The sequence below is a fragment of the Schistocerca americana genome, chromosome 4 (genome assembly GCF_021461395.2).
Source record: "Schistocerca americana isolate TAMUIC-IGC-003095 chromosome 4, iqSchAmer2.1, whole genome shotgun sequence".
NCBI lineage: Eukaryota > Metazoa > Arthropoda > Insecta > Orthoptera > Acrididae > Schistocerca > Schistocerca americana.
The window spans coordinates 240,093,865-240,113,550 of NC_060122.1; the positions used below are offsets into that span (position 1 = coordinate 240,093,865).

The 19,686-nt window shown below is 40.4% G+C and overlaps 1 protein-coding gene across 1 annotated transcript in view; it reads right to left on the reverse strand.

Annotated features, from left to right (window-relative positions):
- Nucleotides 1-19,686, reverse strand: part of LOC124613872 (palmitoyltransferase ZDHHC16B) — a 95,284-nt gene that overhangs the window by 57,852 nt on the left and 17,746 nt on the right. The window contains exon 4 of the mRNA XM_047142600.1: nucleotides 5,409-5,600. Coding sequence (XP_046998556.1) covers nucleotides 5,409-5,600 — 192 coding nt within the window. The remainder of the gene's footprint in view (nucleotides 1-5,408; nucleotides 5,601-19,686) is intronic.

Consider the following 19,686-nt stretch of genomic DNA (forward strand, 5'->3'; position numbering starts at 1 on the left):
ACACCATTGGCCTTTGAAATCTGTGGCTTTTACTCCCCACAGAAGAAGACCTCTAGGCAGGGAAAAAAGGCATAGAGATGGAACCCATGGGGACCTGCTGCAGATTGACACAGAGAGTGATTGCTGGCAGAAAGCAGGAAGTAGAAGCCACTGCAAGAAGAGTTTTTTAGCTGCATGCGGTACTGTGAGCCTGATCATGTAAAGTAAAGTAAATTACATACTATGGATTATATAATCCCTTTTTAACTGGAGCAAATACAACAAATAATCATGGCTTTAGCAGCAGTGATCTAATATGTGAAACATGAAGATCACACGCAACATAAAAGAGTAAAACACGTTAACAGTATGCTGTGTATTAGTAAGTATGAAAGCTAGACACAGGAAAAGGCCCAGCAGGAGGTTGAAATAATGATATTTGGTCAATTGTTTTTGTGTTCTCCCTGCAGTAGACTTTTGCTGACAATATGAATGTGCAGCCATATTAGGCATTAAAGAAATCATCAAAATGTCTAGAGAAGCACGAACAAAATAGTACTCACTTAATTATATGAAAGTGTTGACCATTTTCTTACAAATACTTTCAGTGGATAAAAATGTTGTGACAAACATAATAGCTCAATTGTGCAATGAATGACAGACTACTAAGAAACACTGGTTATAGTAATTTTTATTTGAATATGAATGCTGCTCCTTGCTACTATATCTGCTATTGCAGTGGGGGCAATCATTTTCCTTCAGGAGCAAAAAAATTATTTTCAAGCTCATGGTGTGTAACCTGCCCCATATTACAGGCGTGTTGTCAGAGTAGTATCAGCCTGGATGAAGGGACGGAAAGGGAGGGAGACAGACAAGACGGGGTGAACAGAGACAATGGACAGAGACAGGGATGGGGTGGAGAAGAGCAGATTGGAGCAGGAGGTAAGTGGATGAGGTAGGCAGAGGGCTGTAGGAAGAGAAAGAGATGGAAACAGTGAGAGAGGAGCAGGTGTGGTCAATATTGTGTCAAACATATACACAGGCGATGCCGCACGGAAAAGGCGAGTGACTAATAGAAGAAGAAAACATATGGAACAGTTGACCCTGAGGTTAGATTCACCCACCTAACTGGAAAGGTTTTGTTCCCTTGCACAAAAAAGCACCTTTCCTTTGCAAAAGTCGATAGCCGTGTCTTAAGTAAATCTATTGAGAGAAGCTGGTCAGTGAATTTAGTTAACTGAAGAGTAAGTCAGAGCTTCCCTCTGGTTATGTTGTAGGAGGTGTGAGAAAGTTGGAGGCCAACAGGAGGAAATGGAGAAGACAGTCATTTGACCAACGCACAGCCAGCCAGCAGATGCAGAGCTACCAACTCGTTTGCTCTAAGTGATTAATTTTGGTTCTGTTGTAGAAGACTACGAGGAAGTAGAGAAGGTACTCATCTGACAAACAAGTGTGGCTAGACGTACACTGTGTGCTGTGGTATACCTTATATGCAACACTGAGAACACTACTCTATTTGTAATTAAAAATTAATAATGTTTGGTTATTATTAAGTGATAACAGTCAATGGATTAGTGCTAAACTGCAAACTCAAAGTCTGTGATACAGTTTCTTATCTCACTGACTATAGGCTCCACAGGTACTGACTCAATGCCTCAGAGTCGCACTCAACAATGCCCTCCAGCCAAAGCTTCTTCCAAGCAGAAGTGAGAGTTCTCTTGATAACCCCTTCACATGCTTTTTTGATCATCTTGATGCAGACAATGATGTTGACGTGATGTCTCCAAAACTCTCTGAGAGTGAGATTGGTAGCTCAGTCAACTCAAAGCAATCCTTGAAGAGTGCTTTAGTGTAGAGCTTCTTGAAGTTAGGAAAAAGTCTGCTAGTCCATAGGCTGGAGTAACAGAAAGTTGTTGGGAGGCAGAAATTGGATCTTGATTAATTTAAATTCTTCAAGGTGGTGGTCTTGTAGGCCTGGAGAATGGGCAGTAGTATTGTCCATAACAAGCAAGACATGGAGTGGCAGATTCATCTTACGTACATATTTTTTCACCGAAGGGCCATACACTTCATTGATCCAATCACAAAAAAAAAAAAATCGTGTGTTACTCAAGCCTTGTTGTTGGATCTCCTCATCACATTTAACTTTATCTTCTGGTCTTTACACTTCTCAAAGGCTCATGGAGTTTCTGAATGGTAAACAAACAGCGGTTTAATTTTCAAACTGCCACTTGCATTAGCACAAATAGCAGTGTGAGACAGTATTTCATTGGCTTGTGACCCAGCAATGCATTCTCCTCTGCTGTTATAAAGGTATGCTTTGGCATCTTTTTCCAGAATAGATCCATCCCACCACAATTAAATACCTGTTGCAGCAGATAGCTCTCAGAATCTACAAGCAACTTTAAGTTCCTGATGAAGTTCCCTGCTGCCTTTGAGTCAGAGCTGGCTGCTCTGCCATGCCTCACTACACTGTGGATGCCGGTTCTTCTCTTGAACTTCTCGAACCACCCATGGCATCCCCCAAACACTTCGTCAGCCGCTGATGACCCTGGAGTCTTCTTAATGAGGTCAGCAAAAATCATTCCTCGTACTCTCACAGTTAATTTTCTGGTTAATTGTGGTGCCTTGCAATTGCTTTTCATTTACTCATAAGAGACCCAACCTTTTGACGTAGTCCAGAATACAAAACCGTTGTTTAGATACTCTTGTCCCTCCCCTTGAAGCATCTATCTCCTTAACCTTGTCCTTGTTCTTGAGGATAGTGCAAATAGTTGATGCAAAAAAAATGGTTCTGAGCACTATGGGACTTAACATCTGTGGTCAGCAGTCCCGTAGAACTTAGAACTACTTAAACCTAACCAACCTAAGGACACCACACACAGCCATGCCTGAGGCAGGATTCAAACCTGCGACCGTAGCAGTCACTCGGTTTCAGACTGAAGCGCCTAGAACCGCACGGCCACACCGGCCGGCATAGTTGATGCAGACCAATCGTGTGTGTTTGCTAAATCAGCAACACTTGTACCACGTTTGTGTTTTGCAATGATTTTACTTTTCATTTCTAAGGTCATTTCCTTTCTCTTGCAGCCATCTTCTTGTGGCTTTATCTTCGTGGACATTTCTATGAATGTTATTCAAATTTGCACAAAAAACACGTGAACACAAGTTTAGAATCTGCGTGTACAAAAGGCGCACTAAGACAGTAGCAGTAAGCACGCTAAACCCAGACTGTAGTATGTACTCAAGACATTGTTCATATGCTGCTGCCGACAATAAAGGTGTGCTTATTGTTGAACGTTTCTACCACTGCAAACAAATGACTGGTGACGTCGCACTAAATTGTCGTCGCTCATTATGCAAACCATCTCTCATCAAACGAGTCATTTTTTACAATTTGTTTTGCTCGCTATGTGAATTGCACATTATGGCAGTTGCTCATTAAGTGAGGTTCCACTGTAATCAGTTCCGTGTGAGTGTTATACTAAATTAGTCCTGGGATAAGTTAAACTTTACTTGGCTTTACATATTTCAGAATTTATGTACATGATATCTTGGGCATGTTTCATGAAGTTCCTCCACTTTATTAAACAAGTGCAGTCATTTCTAGAGCATTCTTATTTTGTCACAACATCTAAACAACATCTTCCAGTAACAATAAAGACATATGGACTATAGGAATGAGCAGGATGGTGAACCGGAGATGATGAGCACATTGCAGTAAGAGTACATAATACATTCATAATAAATATTTGCATCATTGCAGAACTTTTTAATAAGCATATCTTAATTTTTGCTGAAAAGACGGTGTTGTCAGGTGTAGCAGATAACGCCATAGAATATTTCAGATCAACCACTACAAATAAATTCAATAATACAAATATGACTGTCACTACAGCAGAAGATGTAATGATCACCTTAAAATCTTCCACATACAAGAAATATAGTGGCTGCGACAATAGATTACTAAGGTTAATTAAACAGTGTTGTTCTGAATCTTGTAATGTATTAAGTTAGTTGTATAACCAGCAAATTATGACTGCATTAATTCCCAAACACTTGAAATATGCTGAATTTAAGCCTCTGTATAAGAAAGAATATAAAGAAATACCATCAAATTCCATCAATTTAATTTTAGTCAGTATTCTCAAAAATTTTAGAAAAAGATTATGTACAGGTACCTTCTCAATCTTCTGCCTACAAATAATGTCTAGTCAAAGTCATAGTTTGTATTTCTAAATGGTTCCAATTTTGAGAAGGCTATTTACAAATGCAGCAAAAATGTACTTAATTTGTTAAACGATAAATTACAGGCTACTGGTATATTCCATAATTTGTCAATGGCATTTGGCTGTGTAAATCACAATATCCTTTTAAGTAAATTAGATTATTATAGTGTAACAGGAAAATGCCACAAAATGGTCCAAGTCTTATCTCTTACAGAAAATAAAGGATTCAAAGAGTCCTGTACTATGATATCAATCATCACACAACTGGGAAATTGTTACATGTGGCGTCCTACAAAGCTTCATCTTAAGCCCTTACTTTCTGTGTACATTCATGACCTATCATGATAACTTTACCAGATGCCAAGTTTGTTCTGTTTGCAAGTGATACAAACATTTAAATGAATACAAAAACAATTATAGTTCTTAAAGAAGAGCTGTTAATCAAATTTTCATGGACATTAATAAATGGCCAATAGCTAATTCTTTGTAATTAAACTTTGAACAGATAACAAAATATGGAGTTAAAATCCTTTAACAGTATATACCTAAAATATGACAAGCAGATATAAGAAGTTGATAGTGTCATATTCTTGGGATTGCCACTTGATTCAATTGGGAGGAGCATAATGCAGAATTGTTGAGGTGCGTGAATAAATCTTTATTCACAGTATGGATGTTGTCAAGCATTGGGGATATAAAAATAAAAAAGGTAGATTGTATTTTCATTCCAAAATGTCATATGGGATCTCTTTTTTTTTCTTTTTTTCCTCTTTTTTTTTCTTTTTGTTAACTCGTCAAACCAAACTAAAGTTCTGAGACTCCAAGACTGTAGTATGAATTATTTGTAGAGTGAGCTCAAGAACATCCTACAGAGACCTGATCAACAAACAGAGCATACTAACTACTGTGTCCCAATATATTAATTTTATAAAGACATTTATCATGCATAACATATTTCTTTCTCAAAGTAGCAATTCAGTGCATGGACTCTATACTAGATATCATAATATCGTATATAAAGATTTGACATCATTTTGGTCCATAAAGGTGTCAGCTATTCAGAAACAGACATTTCTAATAACTTCCTATCAGTGATAAAAAGTTTAGCTACTAATAAAGTTCAACTTAAGAGTCAAGTTTTTCAGTCTGTGTCATCAAACATTCAATTAACAACCAAAGTTGGCCTCTTACTGCACTCACCTCTGGAGGAAAACCAGGTGAAACAACAGCTGCCATATAATAGTGGAAACAGATGTTACCCAAAAGCCAGTGGCCAGTGATCAAAAGCATCACAGTGACTGCTGGGCTTCTCTCCCACCAATGAGGTATCCCCAAACAATAGGCAATCAAGACCACTGACACTGTCAGGGAGCACACCACAAACACACAGATCTGAAACACACAGATGAATTTGGTCGCAGGATAATATTCAAAGTTCCATTTGAAGATTTAACATAGTAAAACCATATCACTGTACTGTAACTGATTTCTACATTTGTCATCCGCATAGTGTGGCCCACAAAGTGCAGGTATACTTATTAGCATATTTGTTGACTAGTTACTCATCTGAATGCATTGTGATTTATTCATCTGATAACATACACATGTTAATTATTTGATTAGAGTACAGGGGACAAGTCAAAATATGGTTAATACAATTTCACTGATATGAAACTACAGTTAATAAGATGGAGTTGTATTTAAATATTAATGTAACTTTTTTTGTGAAAAGATACCGTTACATATCCACATAACAAGACAACCAATAACCTACATCCTGCTCAAATATTCAGCTGTTCATTCATGAAATCTTCAACTGAGTAGTAGCATCACTGAAACAGAGTATCATGTAGCTCTGTCTTCAGTGAATCTGCATTCATGCTCTGATTGTTCTTAGCTTATAGTCTGTTGTGAATTTTCATTTCTATACACTGGGGTGACTGAGCATAAAAGTTTAAACAATTAGCAGGGAGCATAGAATTTTCATTTCTTTTATTATAAGTGTGATCAAAGCAGTTCTCATTGCGTAATTCTAAATTGTGCAAAAAAGTGATAATATCATAGATATATATATGGACTGTACAGTTAATTATTTTAGATTTTTAAATAATAATGGGGCATTTGTATTGATTGGTAGGTCATTAATGTGGAATAGAAACAATACGTATCATAGGATAGAACCTTGTGGGACACTTTGCGTTACTGTCTTCCATTTAGAAGAATAATTTGCTGTGTTTATAGAGACAACCTCATTTTGTTTCCTATTGCACAAGTATAAGTTAGCCAATGCAGAACACTATCCCTAGTTTCACACCTGTCAAGCTCATGGATAAGAAATGCATGATTTACTAAGTCAAAGGCTTTTGCGAGGTCACAAAAAATCCCTGCAACTTTATTTTTATTGTCTAATGATGTGCAAATCTTATCAGCAAACTCGTGAACTGCATCAATAGTGATTTTTCCCCATGCTGCAAGCCAAATTGATTTTTCAAAATTTTGAATCCTGTGTGGCAGCAGCTTTTTCAGATACTTTTGACCAGACTGGAAGAAGAGATATGAAATGATTGTTTCCCATATTCTCTCTTGACCCTTGAGTTTAGATTGCTCAACACTGAGATGATTACTGTCAACACAAAATTACTTTTCAGTTATTGAGCCTAACCTAAGAGCCAGCCACTCTGGTGCACATTTACATATATGGCTTAACAATTTAGGGAGTACTATTTTTGAACTGAAAATACAATTCACTGTAACCATCAAACTTATTATTCATTTCACTATATATTTTGGACAATTATGCCTCTATCACAAGGTGGAAGTGTGGCAGATGTACAATATTTGAGTAACCTATGGCACTATCTAGCAGCAGAAGGCAAAAGGCTATTAAACCTCAAATTTATGTAGATGTTCTGACTGTATATGTGAACAGTAACAAATGTAGCTACCTTTCAGTGGTTACCAGCTTCTTTTTCACAACCTATCAAAGTTGGGTCGATCTCATGTAAAAGAAAGCTGACGCAATTGGTCCTAATTTTAAAGTACAAGCAAGTGTTTTCTTTGAAGACCGGAGTGGTGACAGATTTTGTGTGCAAGTTAAAGATAAAACTTGATAACCCCCCCCCCCCTTTCTTATTTTTTTTTCCAAAGCTATTCCTTACCAGTGGCACTTAAAGACAGTGTAAGAAAGGAAATTGAATGGATGGATGATGAATGGGTGTGTCAGAGAGAGTTTGAACACCTTACTGCTTTGTTAATGGTAACAAAATTAGATAGTTTGATCAGACCAGTTTTGGATGCCCAAACACTAACACAATTTTTTAAACAAAGAGGGAAATCCTATGAGCAACTTGTAATGATGGGAAAAGGGAAAATGTTTAGAATACAAGGAGATAAATTTGGTACTTCTAAGGAGCCATAAATTAAGTATCAAGCGAGAAACTGGTTAAAAATATCTATCTTCAAGTAAGAACCCCTTTGTAATTATAAGAATACCTTACCAGAAGCAGAATCAAACAATAGAAAATCCAGGACGGATTATGAAAAGGATATTATGAAGTATTATGAAAAGGATAGTTACTACTCATCATACAGCGGAGATGCTGAGTTGCAGACAAGCACAACAAAAAGACTGTCTCAAAGTGAGCTTTCAGCCAACAAGGTCTTCATCAAAAATAGACAAAACACACACACACACACACACACACACACACACACACACACACACACACACACACACACACACACACACAGTCTAGCTGCTGAGGCCAGACTGCAAGCAGCAGTGGACAATGGAAGAAGCAACTGGGCGGTGGGGATAAGTAGTAGGCTGGGATGGGGAGGAGTAGGGATAGCACAGGGTTGGGGTGGTGGACAGTAAAGTGCTGCTTGTGGGAGAATACAGAGACAAGGTGGAGAGAGGGTAGGACAGCTAGGTGCAGTCGGAGAGAGGCAGCAGAAGGAGAGAAGTAAATAGATTGTGGGTGCATTGGTGGAATAGAGGTCTGTGTAGTGCTGGAATGAGAACAGGCAAGGGGCTATGTGTGTAGGACAGTGACTAACAAAGGTTGAGGCCAGGAGGGTTACAGGAATGTACGATTTATTGCAGGCAGAGTTCCCAAGTGCGCATCTCAGAAAAGTTAGTGTTTGTACGAGGGATCCAGATGGCACAAGCCTTGAAGCAATCACTGAAATGAGGAACGTCATGTTGGGCGGCATGTTCAGAAATCAGGTGGTCCAGCTGTTTCTTGGCTACAGTTTGTCACTGGCCATTCATGTGGACAGACAGCTCATTAGTTTTCATGCCCATGTAAAACAAAGTACAGTGGTTACAGCTTGGCTTATAGATCACATGACTGGTTTCACAGGTAGCCCTGCCTATAGGTGATGCTTGTGACTGGACTCGAGTAGGTGGTGGTGGGAGGATGTATGGGACAGGTCTTGCATCTGGGTCTACTACAGAAATATGAGGCGATGGGTTGGGAGCAGGAGTTATTTAGGGATGGGCAAGAATACTGTGTAGGTTCAGCAGGCAGCAAAATACCATTGTTGAAGGGGTGGGAAGGATAGTGCATGGGACATTCCTCACTCCAGAGCATGATGAGAGGTAGTCAAAAGCCTGGCAGAGAATGTGATTCAGTTCTCAAGTCCTCAGTGGTATAGGAAGGCACAGGAGATCTGTTTTTGTATGAGGTTGGGAGGGTAATTACAGTGTGTCAAGGCCTCAGTGAGACCCTCGATCTATTTGGAGAGGGGCTGCTCATCACTAAAGATGCGTGGCAGCTGTTGAAGTGGAGGTACTGCAAGTGGCTGGTAGGTTTGATATGTATAGAGGTACTGATGTAGCGATCTTTGACGTGAAGGTCAACATTGAGGAAGGTGGGTTGTTTGGTTCATAGGACCAGGTAAAGCAAATTGTGACGAAGCAAGCTGGGATATTTTTAATTCCCCTCTTGTTTTGCCATCTGCCTCCTTAATATGTTTTGTTACTTTTAACTATTTACCATTAGCATATGTGAATATAATCTGCATTTTCATAAAAGAGAAAGACTGGCCCTCAGTTTTAACGAATATAACACCAGATCTAGTTTTGTGTTTAGTTTTTATGTATGTAATTGATTTTCTAATTTATTTTGACTATTGATATCAATATAATGGAAGGAAACATTCCACGTGGGAAAAATTATATATAAAAACAAAGATGAGGTGACTTACCGAACAAAAGTGCTGGCAGGTCGATAGACACACAAACAAACACAAACACACACACAAAATTCAAGCTTTCGCAACAAACTGTTGCCTCATCAGGAAAGAGGGAAGGAGAGGGGAAGACGAAAGGAAGTGGGTTTTAAGGGAGAGGGTAAGGAGTCATTCCAATCCCGGGAGCGGAAAGACTTACCTTAGGGGGAAAAAAGGACAGGTATACACTCGCACACACGCACATATCCATCCACACATACAGACACAAGCAGACATATTTAAATATGTCTGCTTGTGTCTGTATGTGTGGATGGATATGTGCGTGTGTGCAAGTGTATACCTGTCCTTTTTTCCCCCTAAGGTAAGTCTTTCCGCTCCCGGGATTGGAATGACTCCTTACCCTCTCCCTTAAAACCCACTTCCTTTCGTCTTCCCCTCTCCTTCCCTCTTTCCTGATGAGGCAACAGTTTGTTGCGAAAGCTTGAATTTTGTGTGTGTGTTTGTGTTTGTTTGTGTGTCTATCGACCTGCCAGCACTTTTGTTCGGTAAAGTCACCTCATCTTTGTTTTTATATATTATTTTGACTATTCCTAGTTAGTATCTTTTGCTATAGGGTGAAATCAGTAATTGTTTCTTAACTTAAATCCTACTGTTGACGTACAAACAGATATAAATTCTGTACTAATTATAAACATTTGGAATATGAAATACTAGTAATCTTAAAGTATCTATTTGGCTCTAATAGAAAACATGTTAGCAAAACCAGTGCTGAATTAATTTCAAGGTAATTAACAGTTTTATCAAAAGTATTGTTTTCATAACTATATACGTTAATTTCATGATTTAAACAAATAATTCGGCCTAACTCTTGCAGTAGAAGAAACTGTTAAAAAGAACCAATTTTTTGATGTATTCAGTTAATTTAATGAGTTAAGTTTTAATTGTAATTTCTGTAAATTTATCTTCAAACAATGTGTAGTTTCAGTACCGATTATTGTAATGATATATAAGGGCCCGATTTTAGGTCACAAGACAGTCAATCCATGGCCAAGTTTCAGACGAGAAACCTCTGCTGGTTATTACAACAACAATGCTTCAATTTACTTGTGAAATAAGTGTTAAACAATTAGGTTGTGTGTAAAAACCAATGACAGTGACTGCTCCATATGTACCTGATTATTCTTCAAAAACTGTGGACTTTGTGGTTATGTTTTTACTGCTTGTAGATGTTCAACAGTAAACTATTGTATCAGTATGTGGAGTTTCGCCTGCAAACTATTAATGAGGCTTATCGCAAGTTAAACAATATGTACTGGCCATATAACTGTGTATTACTGGGGGACTGCGAACAGTAAAATTAAAGTACTATGAAACACTACTGTGCACCTATTGGTTCGTTGGTTTGGGGAAGGAGACCAGACAGCGTGGTCATCGGTCTCATCGGAATAGGGAAGGATGGGGAAGGAAGTCGGCCGTGCCCTTTCAGAGGAACCATCCCGGCATTTGCCTGGAGTGATTTAGGGAAATCATAGAAAACCTAAATCAGGATGACCGGACGCGGGATTGAACCGTCGTCCTTCCGAATGCGAGTCCAGTGTCTAACCACTGCGCCACCTCGCTCGGTACTGTGCACCTGTCAGCTACATAATTTGCAGTAGTCAGTGTAGGTATCCACAACTCATTCTTTCAGCCAGTGGAGCAATGTAGTATGATGACACCAAGGACAATAAACAATCAACAAAGAAATATAAAGCAGGTGGAACCGCCACAAAATGGAGAAGGTGTTGAGGTTCTTGAGGAATACAGATAGTGTGTTCTCACCCTCAATCCAGATCACAATGAAATTAGAATTACATTAATACCTTCAGCTGCTAACGGGTATTATATATATCAATGAGGACAGGTGAAAATGTGTGCAGCCCCCCCCCCCCCCCCCCCAGGACTCAAACACCCAGGATCTCCTCCTTACACGGCAGATGCTTTATCCATCTGAGCCACTGAAGGCACAGAGGATAGCGCAACTGCAGGGATATCTCGCACACGCCTCCCGTGAAACCCACATTCTCACCTTGTATGTCCACACACTACATTCGTAGTGTCCCACCACATGACACTCATTACTCGTGGAAGACTTTCTTACTAAGTCCCATAAGAGTTCGGGGAATGTGTGTGCATCCGCACAGAAGGAGGTCATGGCCGGTGTTGCCAGAACAATATACTTATATGGATATGGTGTCTGTTCTTTCGGACATGGCCACTAAAAATAGAGATACACTCAATATGGAGCCCTGCGGGACCCCATTCTCCTGAATATGGGGGGGGAACTATGGGAGACACCAACTTGGACATGGAAAGTACAAAGTGACAGGAAATTTTGGATAAAAAAAAAATCGGGAGCGTGCCTCTGAGACCTCACTCATATAATGTGGCAAGGATATGATGTTGCCAGGTCGTGTCGTACGCTTTTCATAAATCAAAAAAGATGGCAACCAGGTGTTGGCATCTGGAAAAGGCTGTTCAAATGACAGACTCGAGGGACACAAGATTATCAGTGGTAGAGTACCCTGGCGGAAGCCCAACCTGATGTGGAGCCAGTAGGCCACATGACTCCAACTGCCGACACACCACACATTCCAGCACCTTACAAAGAACATTGGTGAGGCTGATGGGCCGACAGCTATCTAGATCAAGTGGGTTTAAACACCGGAATGCTGGTGCTTTCCCGCCACTGCGATAGAAAGACACCATCACACCAGAAGATTATGAGGAGATGTCGCTTGTAGTCAGATGAGAGATGTTTAATCATCTGAGCGTGGATCCGATCTTGCCCAGGAGTTGTCGGGGCAATGTGCAAGGGCACTGAGGAGCTCCCACTCTGTAAATGGGGCATTATAGGGTTCACTGTGACGTGCAGCAAACGAGAGGACTTTCCTTTCCATGCCCCATTTGAGGGTGTGAAAGGCTGGAGGTAGTTCTCCGATGCAGAGGCTCGAGCATAGTGTTCAGCAATCACATTTGCGTCGGAAAATAACACACCATTGATGTTAATGCCAGGGACACCTGTTGGGGGTCTGGCACCCAAAAAGACGTCTGGTCTTCGTCCAGACTTGTGAAAGTGATGTATGGCACTCAATGGTCGAGACTTCTCTCCCAACACTCCTGCTTCCATCTTTTGATAAGCTGGCAAACGCGAGCACGGAGCTACTTAAAGGCTATTAAGTGCTCCAGAGAAGGGTGCCACCTATGCCACTGTAGAGCTCACCAGCACTCCTTAATTGCCTCAGCAACTTCTGGCGATCACCAAGGGACCGCCTATTGCCGGGGGAACCCTAAAGAGCGAGGGATCGTGTTTACCACCACAGTAACAATTGTTGTAGTCACCTGCTCAACCATCACATCGATGTTACCATGTGGGGGAGAGTCAACGGTGACAGCAGAGGTGAAAGTTTCCCAGTCTGCTTTGTTTAAAGCCCATCTGGGCAGGTGTTTGTGGGCCTGACACAGGGGCAGTGACAGGAAGATGGGGAAGTGGTCACTACCACGCAAGTCGTCATGTGCTCTCCAGTGGATAGATGGAGAAGCCCTGGGCTGCAAATGGATAAATCAATGGCCGAGTAACTACCACAAGCAACACCAAAATGTTTGGCGGCCCCAGTATTTAACAGGCAGAGGTCAAACTGAGACAGTAAAGCTTCAACATCTCTGTCTCGGCCAGTAAGCATGGTGCCACCCCACAAGGGGTAGGAAAGGTTTAGGGAGTTGATCAATCAGTGCAGCTAATACATTCAGGGATACTGCATCACCTGGAGGAAGATATACATTGCAGACAGTTATTTCCTACATCGTTCTTATTCTGACAGCCACAGCTTCAAGAGGGGTTTGAAGGGGCACAGTTTCACTACAGACCGAGTTTAGGACATAAACGCAAATTCCACATGACACTTGATTATAGTTGCTATGGATCCTGTAATATACCTTATAGCCACGGCGGGCAGGGGTTCACACTGCCGGGAACCAGGTTTTCTGGAAGGCAATGCAGAAAGCAGGTGTAAAGCTTAACAGTTGCCGTAGCTCAGCCAGGCGGTGAAAAGACTGCCACAATTCCACTGGAAGATGAAGCCATCATGAGACTGGGAAGGCATGGAACATTCAATGAGGCAGTTTATGCCTCAGGGTCACCTGCTGCCACCGACTTATTGCCTGAGCAGTCCATATCCCTTGTGTCTGAGGGTCTGATGAGTTCTAGGTCCTCAGTGGATGCCAGAATCTCCACCTTATCCCCAGAAAGGGAGGTAATGACAGTGGCACGTAAAGTGCCCTCCGCCACACACCGTTGGGTGGCTTGCGGAGTATAAATGTAGATGTAGATGTAGACACAGAGCTTGTACGTAGCGGTGTTTTCCTTGGTCTTAGGGGTCTTCTTTTTGGACTTGGGTTTCTCTGGCCGGGAGGGCTTCACTGATTCAGTCTCCGGGACTGAGGATGAGCAAGAAGCCCTATAACAAGCTGCTTTTGGGCACTTTGGGCACTGGCAGGCGTCATCTTTCCCACTAACAAAACCTGGGAAGGGAGTGACCCAAGGAACCCCTTCCCGGTGAGAGGAGCTGAAGATGACTTACGCTTCTCCAGCTGAGAAGTGGAGACTGCTGTCCCCGATGGTTGGGGGGTCAGTGCTCCCAAGGTAGGTGGTGTGGGAGCAACAGAGGGAGAAGTGGCCCCTAACATCAAGGGGGCATGTGTAGCCTTCTGGATCTGAGAGATGACTGAAATTCGCGGAACTGATGGGGCTACAAATGTTCCCGTAGCAGCGGCGTATGAGGAGGTCATAGCCACAGGATGTAGGCGCTCATATTTTCGTTTAGCCTCAGTGAGGTCAGTCGGTCCAGCATCTTGTATACCATGACTTTCTATAAAATCCAGCAGTCTGGCGAGCAAGAAGAATGGTGCTCTCCATATTCGACACGGATGGGGGCACATGGAGTATTGGGATGTGATGGACGTCTGCAACCTCGGCATATGACACTGGAAGTACAGTGGGAAGACATATGGCCAAACTTCCAGCATTTAAAGCGCTGCATTGGGGGAGGGATATATGGCTTGACATCACAGTGGTAGACCATCACCTTGAACTTCTCGGGTAAGGTGTCACCCTCGAAGGCCAAGGTGAAGGCACCGGTGGCAACCTGATTATCCCTCGGACTCCGATGGACGTGCCGGACGAAATGAATACCTCGCTGCTCTAAATTGGAGCACAGCTCATCAGCAGACTGCAAAAGAAGGTCCATGTGGAATATAACACCCTGGACCATATTTAAGCTCTTATGTGACATGATGGTAACAGAAACATCCCCCAACTTGTTACAAGCGAGGAAAGCCCGTGACTGGGCAGAAGGATGCTGTTTTTATCAAGACTGACTCAGATCGCATTTTGGACAAGCCCTCCACCTCTCCAAACGTGTTCTCTAAATGCTCTACAAAAAACTGTGGCTTCATCAAAACAAAGGAGTACCCATCAGTTCTTGTACATATAAGGTGAGTAAGTTTCGCTACCATCCTTAGCCTGGTGTTCCTCCCATGGTGTGGCCAAGGAGGGGAATGATTTAGGTTTGCACTTTCTGGCATTGTACTGAGACTTGGAATGCTTAGATACTGCTGGTATTTGATCACCAGCAAATGATGATGTGGTACGCTTCATCGCACATCATCTGCCCTGATGCCACCCACTCTGACCAGGGGGCCTCCCCACGGGTGTATCTCTGCTGGTAGCTTTTCAGAGGACTCCCTCGTGGCTCAAATGTGATGCAAGCATCCCACTTGGATTATTGGGGAAATACAAAATCATGCTAAAGGCAAGTCAAAGTTTTCTGAAAATTAAGAAGAGTCTCTCAAACTTAAAGCCAACATTATGACTTTCTTGGCAACTCTGAATATAAAATCATTAATATATCAGCAAGAAGAAGTAACTGACTAAAGCTCTCTACTAAAATAAAATTCTAGCACCATCATTTCAAAAAACTTCCTTTACACATAAAGAAATGTTTGATTGGATGGATATTGTTTCTTTGATAGCAAAGTCCGAAAGAGAGCGACAAACACCCTACTTCTCAACACATCATTTACTGTCAATAACAAAATCTTTAGGTCTGTCTCAGCCTTTGAAATACTTATGTACTAACAAAATATTGTGCAACCACAACACACTTTTATTAATGTACATACCACAACAAATGATAAAAATCAGGAGGCTTTTGAAAAAACAGGCAAATTATGGAATGCAGTAGATACTAAAATGATGAAGATCCCAAAATGCCATGAAAGACCTTACTGTGTGATTTTAGAACACAGACTGTGGGAAAAAAAAACACTATAGGAGTAGTGTTGGATGCTAACTGCTAAATAAAAAGAACAACAAAAATAGAAAGTGTTTTGTTGAGTTATGTGATAGCCTCAATTCTCTACTGATATTTGCACATTCTTGTTGCCTGTCCAGGAAGCAAACAACATAGGTCTCACTTGATACAACGACGGGGGAATTTCAAATTTATCTCAAAGACACAGGAAAAAAAAAAAAAAAATGTTGATCCCATACCACCTAACAGGAAGAGGAAAACAGCTGGCTCTCATTTCAACACCAAGAAACTAAACGAAAACATAATTCAAAGAGCTATCTTGACCAGTGAAGAGAGGGGAAAAAATACAACAAAAAGTGATCATCCATAAATACCAAAAATTCATCATTAAAGTGATTTTCCTGAATCACTTCAGGCAATTGCTGGGATGGTTCCTTTGAAAGGGCACGGCTGACTTCCTTCCCCATCCTTCCCCAATCCGATGAGACCGATGACCTCACTGTATGGTCTCCTCCCCCAAATCAATCCCCTCATCATTAAAATTCTGTCCTAAGCCCACGTGTCTATACACTGCTGGGTGTCTTATCCACTTTGAGAGATGTTTACCAGCAGAATCACAAAGAAAAGAGAGAAAGACCCTATACAATACAACGAGTCTCAATTACAAAAACAGGATCTACATAAAAAATTAAAATAAATATTTTCTAAATTAGAAACATATGTAGACACAATGCACAATGACACAGTTTGATTTTATGGCCATGTATGAAAAATGAACAATTCCAAAGGGACAAAATGCATTTTGAACATCTTTGCCTCTAAATCAAAAATAGGAATATCCAGCGGCACATAAACATGAAAAAGAACTCTAAGAGGAAATGAATATGCAACTGAAGAACACATGAAACCAAGACTTCTTCAGAGTGCTCTAGTGACATTAGAAACTTGCTGAGATGAGAAACGAACATCTGATAAACAATGGTCAGATGAATGCTGTACTAGACACAACGCATTGAAAGAAACATCTGGCTTAAATGCAATTGGGGAAAAAAAAAAAAAACCAACTAAGAACAACCGTCGTAATGGCTGTAAGCTTATCACTGTCCTTAGATGGCGGACTAACAAAACAAATAAATAAATACGCTGAAAATCACAACAATATAGTTACACGAGGAGTTTCAATTAGTAGCCACTGAGAGCTGTGAGCTCGGTCACAAAAACTTATTTAATGAGCAACATTCTTTCATGAAAGGATTACTGAAGTTTACACAAGTGACACTGTAATCAGTCGAGTACATTTCAGGATGACAAAATTGTTAATAAAGTAATGTTCATATATATGGTGCATTGTTTTTAGTAACTCGGGAAGTTAATCTATACTGCAGAAATGGAGTAAATGTTGTGCAGCAAAAGAAATCTGTAAGTAAATGGTTAGCTGTTTAGACTCAATTGTGAAATACTGTCATTAAAAACTGCAAATAAATTTGTTTAGGGATATTTCCTCCACTTTCTGCTGTTTTGAATTTGGAAACCATAATGAAATCCAACTGATATCATTATGTTATGGGAACAAAAACTGAAACGTCAGGCTGTTAGCAAAAACATCTTGAAAGTGATTCTGCACTGGACTATGTTTGTAGGTCCACTACATGGTTCACTCTTCATAAATCTTTAACATTGTCATAACAATAATAGACACCAGAAAATATGCAAGCATTTTTCAGCATATTTTCCTTACTCGATTTGACTCATCTCATGTACCAACCCACATTACACTGTCTGCTACTGTCATGCAACTGTATTACTCAGGCATTGTTCATTTTTCATGTTTTACTGTCCTCGTGAATACCAGCTGATAAAATGAGTATCAAATTAGCCAATGAGCGGATAAAATTCCATATCAAAAAACAGATTGTTTGCTGTGAGAAATATAGCAATGTTTTCAGTAAATCATGGGCATCAAATGAAAAGTGTAATCAATATTACATTCCATCCTGAATTTCCCATTGTTTGAAAAGTATAATCAGTTGGGCTGACTATCTACATGTGGCAAAAACTAAGTTACAAATATCTGCCAAATATCAGAGAAAAATACACCTGATAAAATGTGGCACATATAAAATAAAAGCAGTTACTCTGGGAAAAAATATTTTACGCAGAACACTATCAGCAATATACATACAGGTGAAATTATAATATTTTTAATGTGAATATTGATCTTGCTTTTAATTTACACTAATAAGTTATAGGAGGGATGGCTAATAATGTAGTGCTTTACTTCAGAACCAGCAATAGCAGTAGTAATGTGGATGCAGAGAGGCACTGTTTTGTGGCAGCAACCAAAAAGTTTCCTAGCTGAAAGGAGCAGCACACTGGCATAAGCCAGCAAATCAAGAGTCAGGAGGCAGTAAAGTGCACCGACGACATATCCAGTGGCAGAGTTCCCCCACATCCTCATCATTTGATGAGCCATGTGTAAGTTAACAAATGCTATGGATGTAGCAGCCATTACACGCCTAATTCCCCTGTACTGGGTATTTATTATGTGTGACAGTACATCTGTCAATGTCATGCTGCTGATTTGGGTGAAGTGGACCATTATCTAAGTTGTAAATAAAGGAGTAATTAACAGCTTTAATGTAAATGGTGACAGTATACACAAATAATAGAGTGAGCTGATTGCCTGCATCCTACCACACTGAAAAATCTATCACAATCAGACAAATCGACCCTCTGCTAATAGTGGAGAGTAGTGTTCCATTACTGCAAAATGAACACTTGTTACAATCATCAGGGGCACTCATATCACTGTCTAAATGAAGGAGTTATTGAATGCATGAGTTGCATGGCAGCAAACACTGTGTACAGAAATCCTGAGCACATGACTGCTGCACCAATACTACTGAAAATGCAGCAGCAGTACCACACTTCACACCCCACAAATAATGTAAGAATGTGCTCTATAACAAATATAATTTTCTGCTAGATCAAATGAGTATGCAGGTCAGGTTAGAAATAGAAAATAATAAACAATTATCACCAATGTTGAAAGGAGATAAGTTAATGGTAACAACATTAGAGTGTGGAAAATGTGTCTGTAATATCTGGCAAAAACTGCTTTGTGTTACAGACACTCAACCAATGTGGTTACGAATAAATTCCTGAAGATCATGGGTACTGGCATATATGGTCTTCCCCTAGTTAGACTCAATCTTCTGGAAAAATATAACATACCAGATAGCTACAAGTTTGACAGCTGATGCAAGTGTAGGAACAATGTTTCCAAAATTGTTGGGTGTAAGTGGAAAGAAAATTACAAAATTATAGAGTTTTACAGAAAGCCTGATAATATTTACAAGCAAATACATAATAATTGATTAATTGCAAACCTTAATGCCTGCTTTACAGTTCCCGTCACAATGATGAAACATTATAGATTCGCCCAAAGCATTATTTTATGCGTAACACTTTTGTTTCTCTTAAATTCAATCTCCCTGGTATACTGAATTTTCTCTTCCTTAATGTACATCTCAACCCATCCTACATGAGTGAAGACTGATCTTTACGGTGGACTGCAAGGGTGTACCCAGGATCTGAAGTGTGGAGGGGGGGGGGGGGGGGGGGGGGGGGGGGGCGTCATACTAGTCTCAGGAAACAAGGACTCGAGACAACATATAGCACTTCTTATTAAGTAAAACAGATAAACCAGTGAAAAACTGCTATTAATAAACATTTTTAATACAAGAATGCAGCTGCCCCCCCCCCCCCGCCCTCGCTGGGTACGCCCATGGTGGACTCTAAAGAACACAATTACTTGATGAAGAAGCAAACAAAATAACTACCAATGTAGTTAAAATGTATTAATTTAGAAAATTTACAGATTAATATGTCAAATGAGGTTTTTGTAAACATAAAAGCTGCTTCATTCCTTT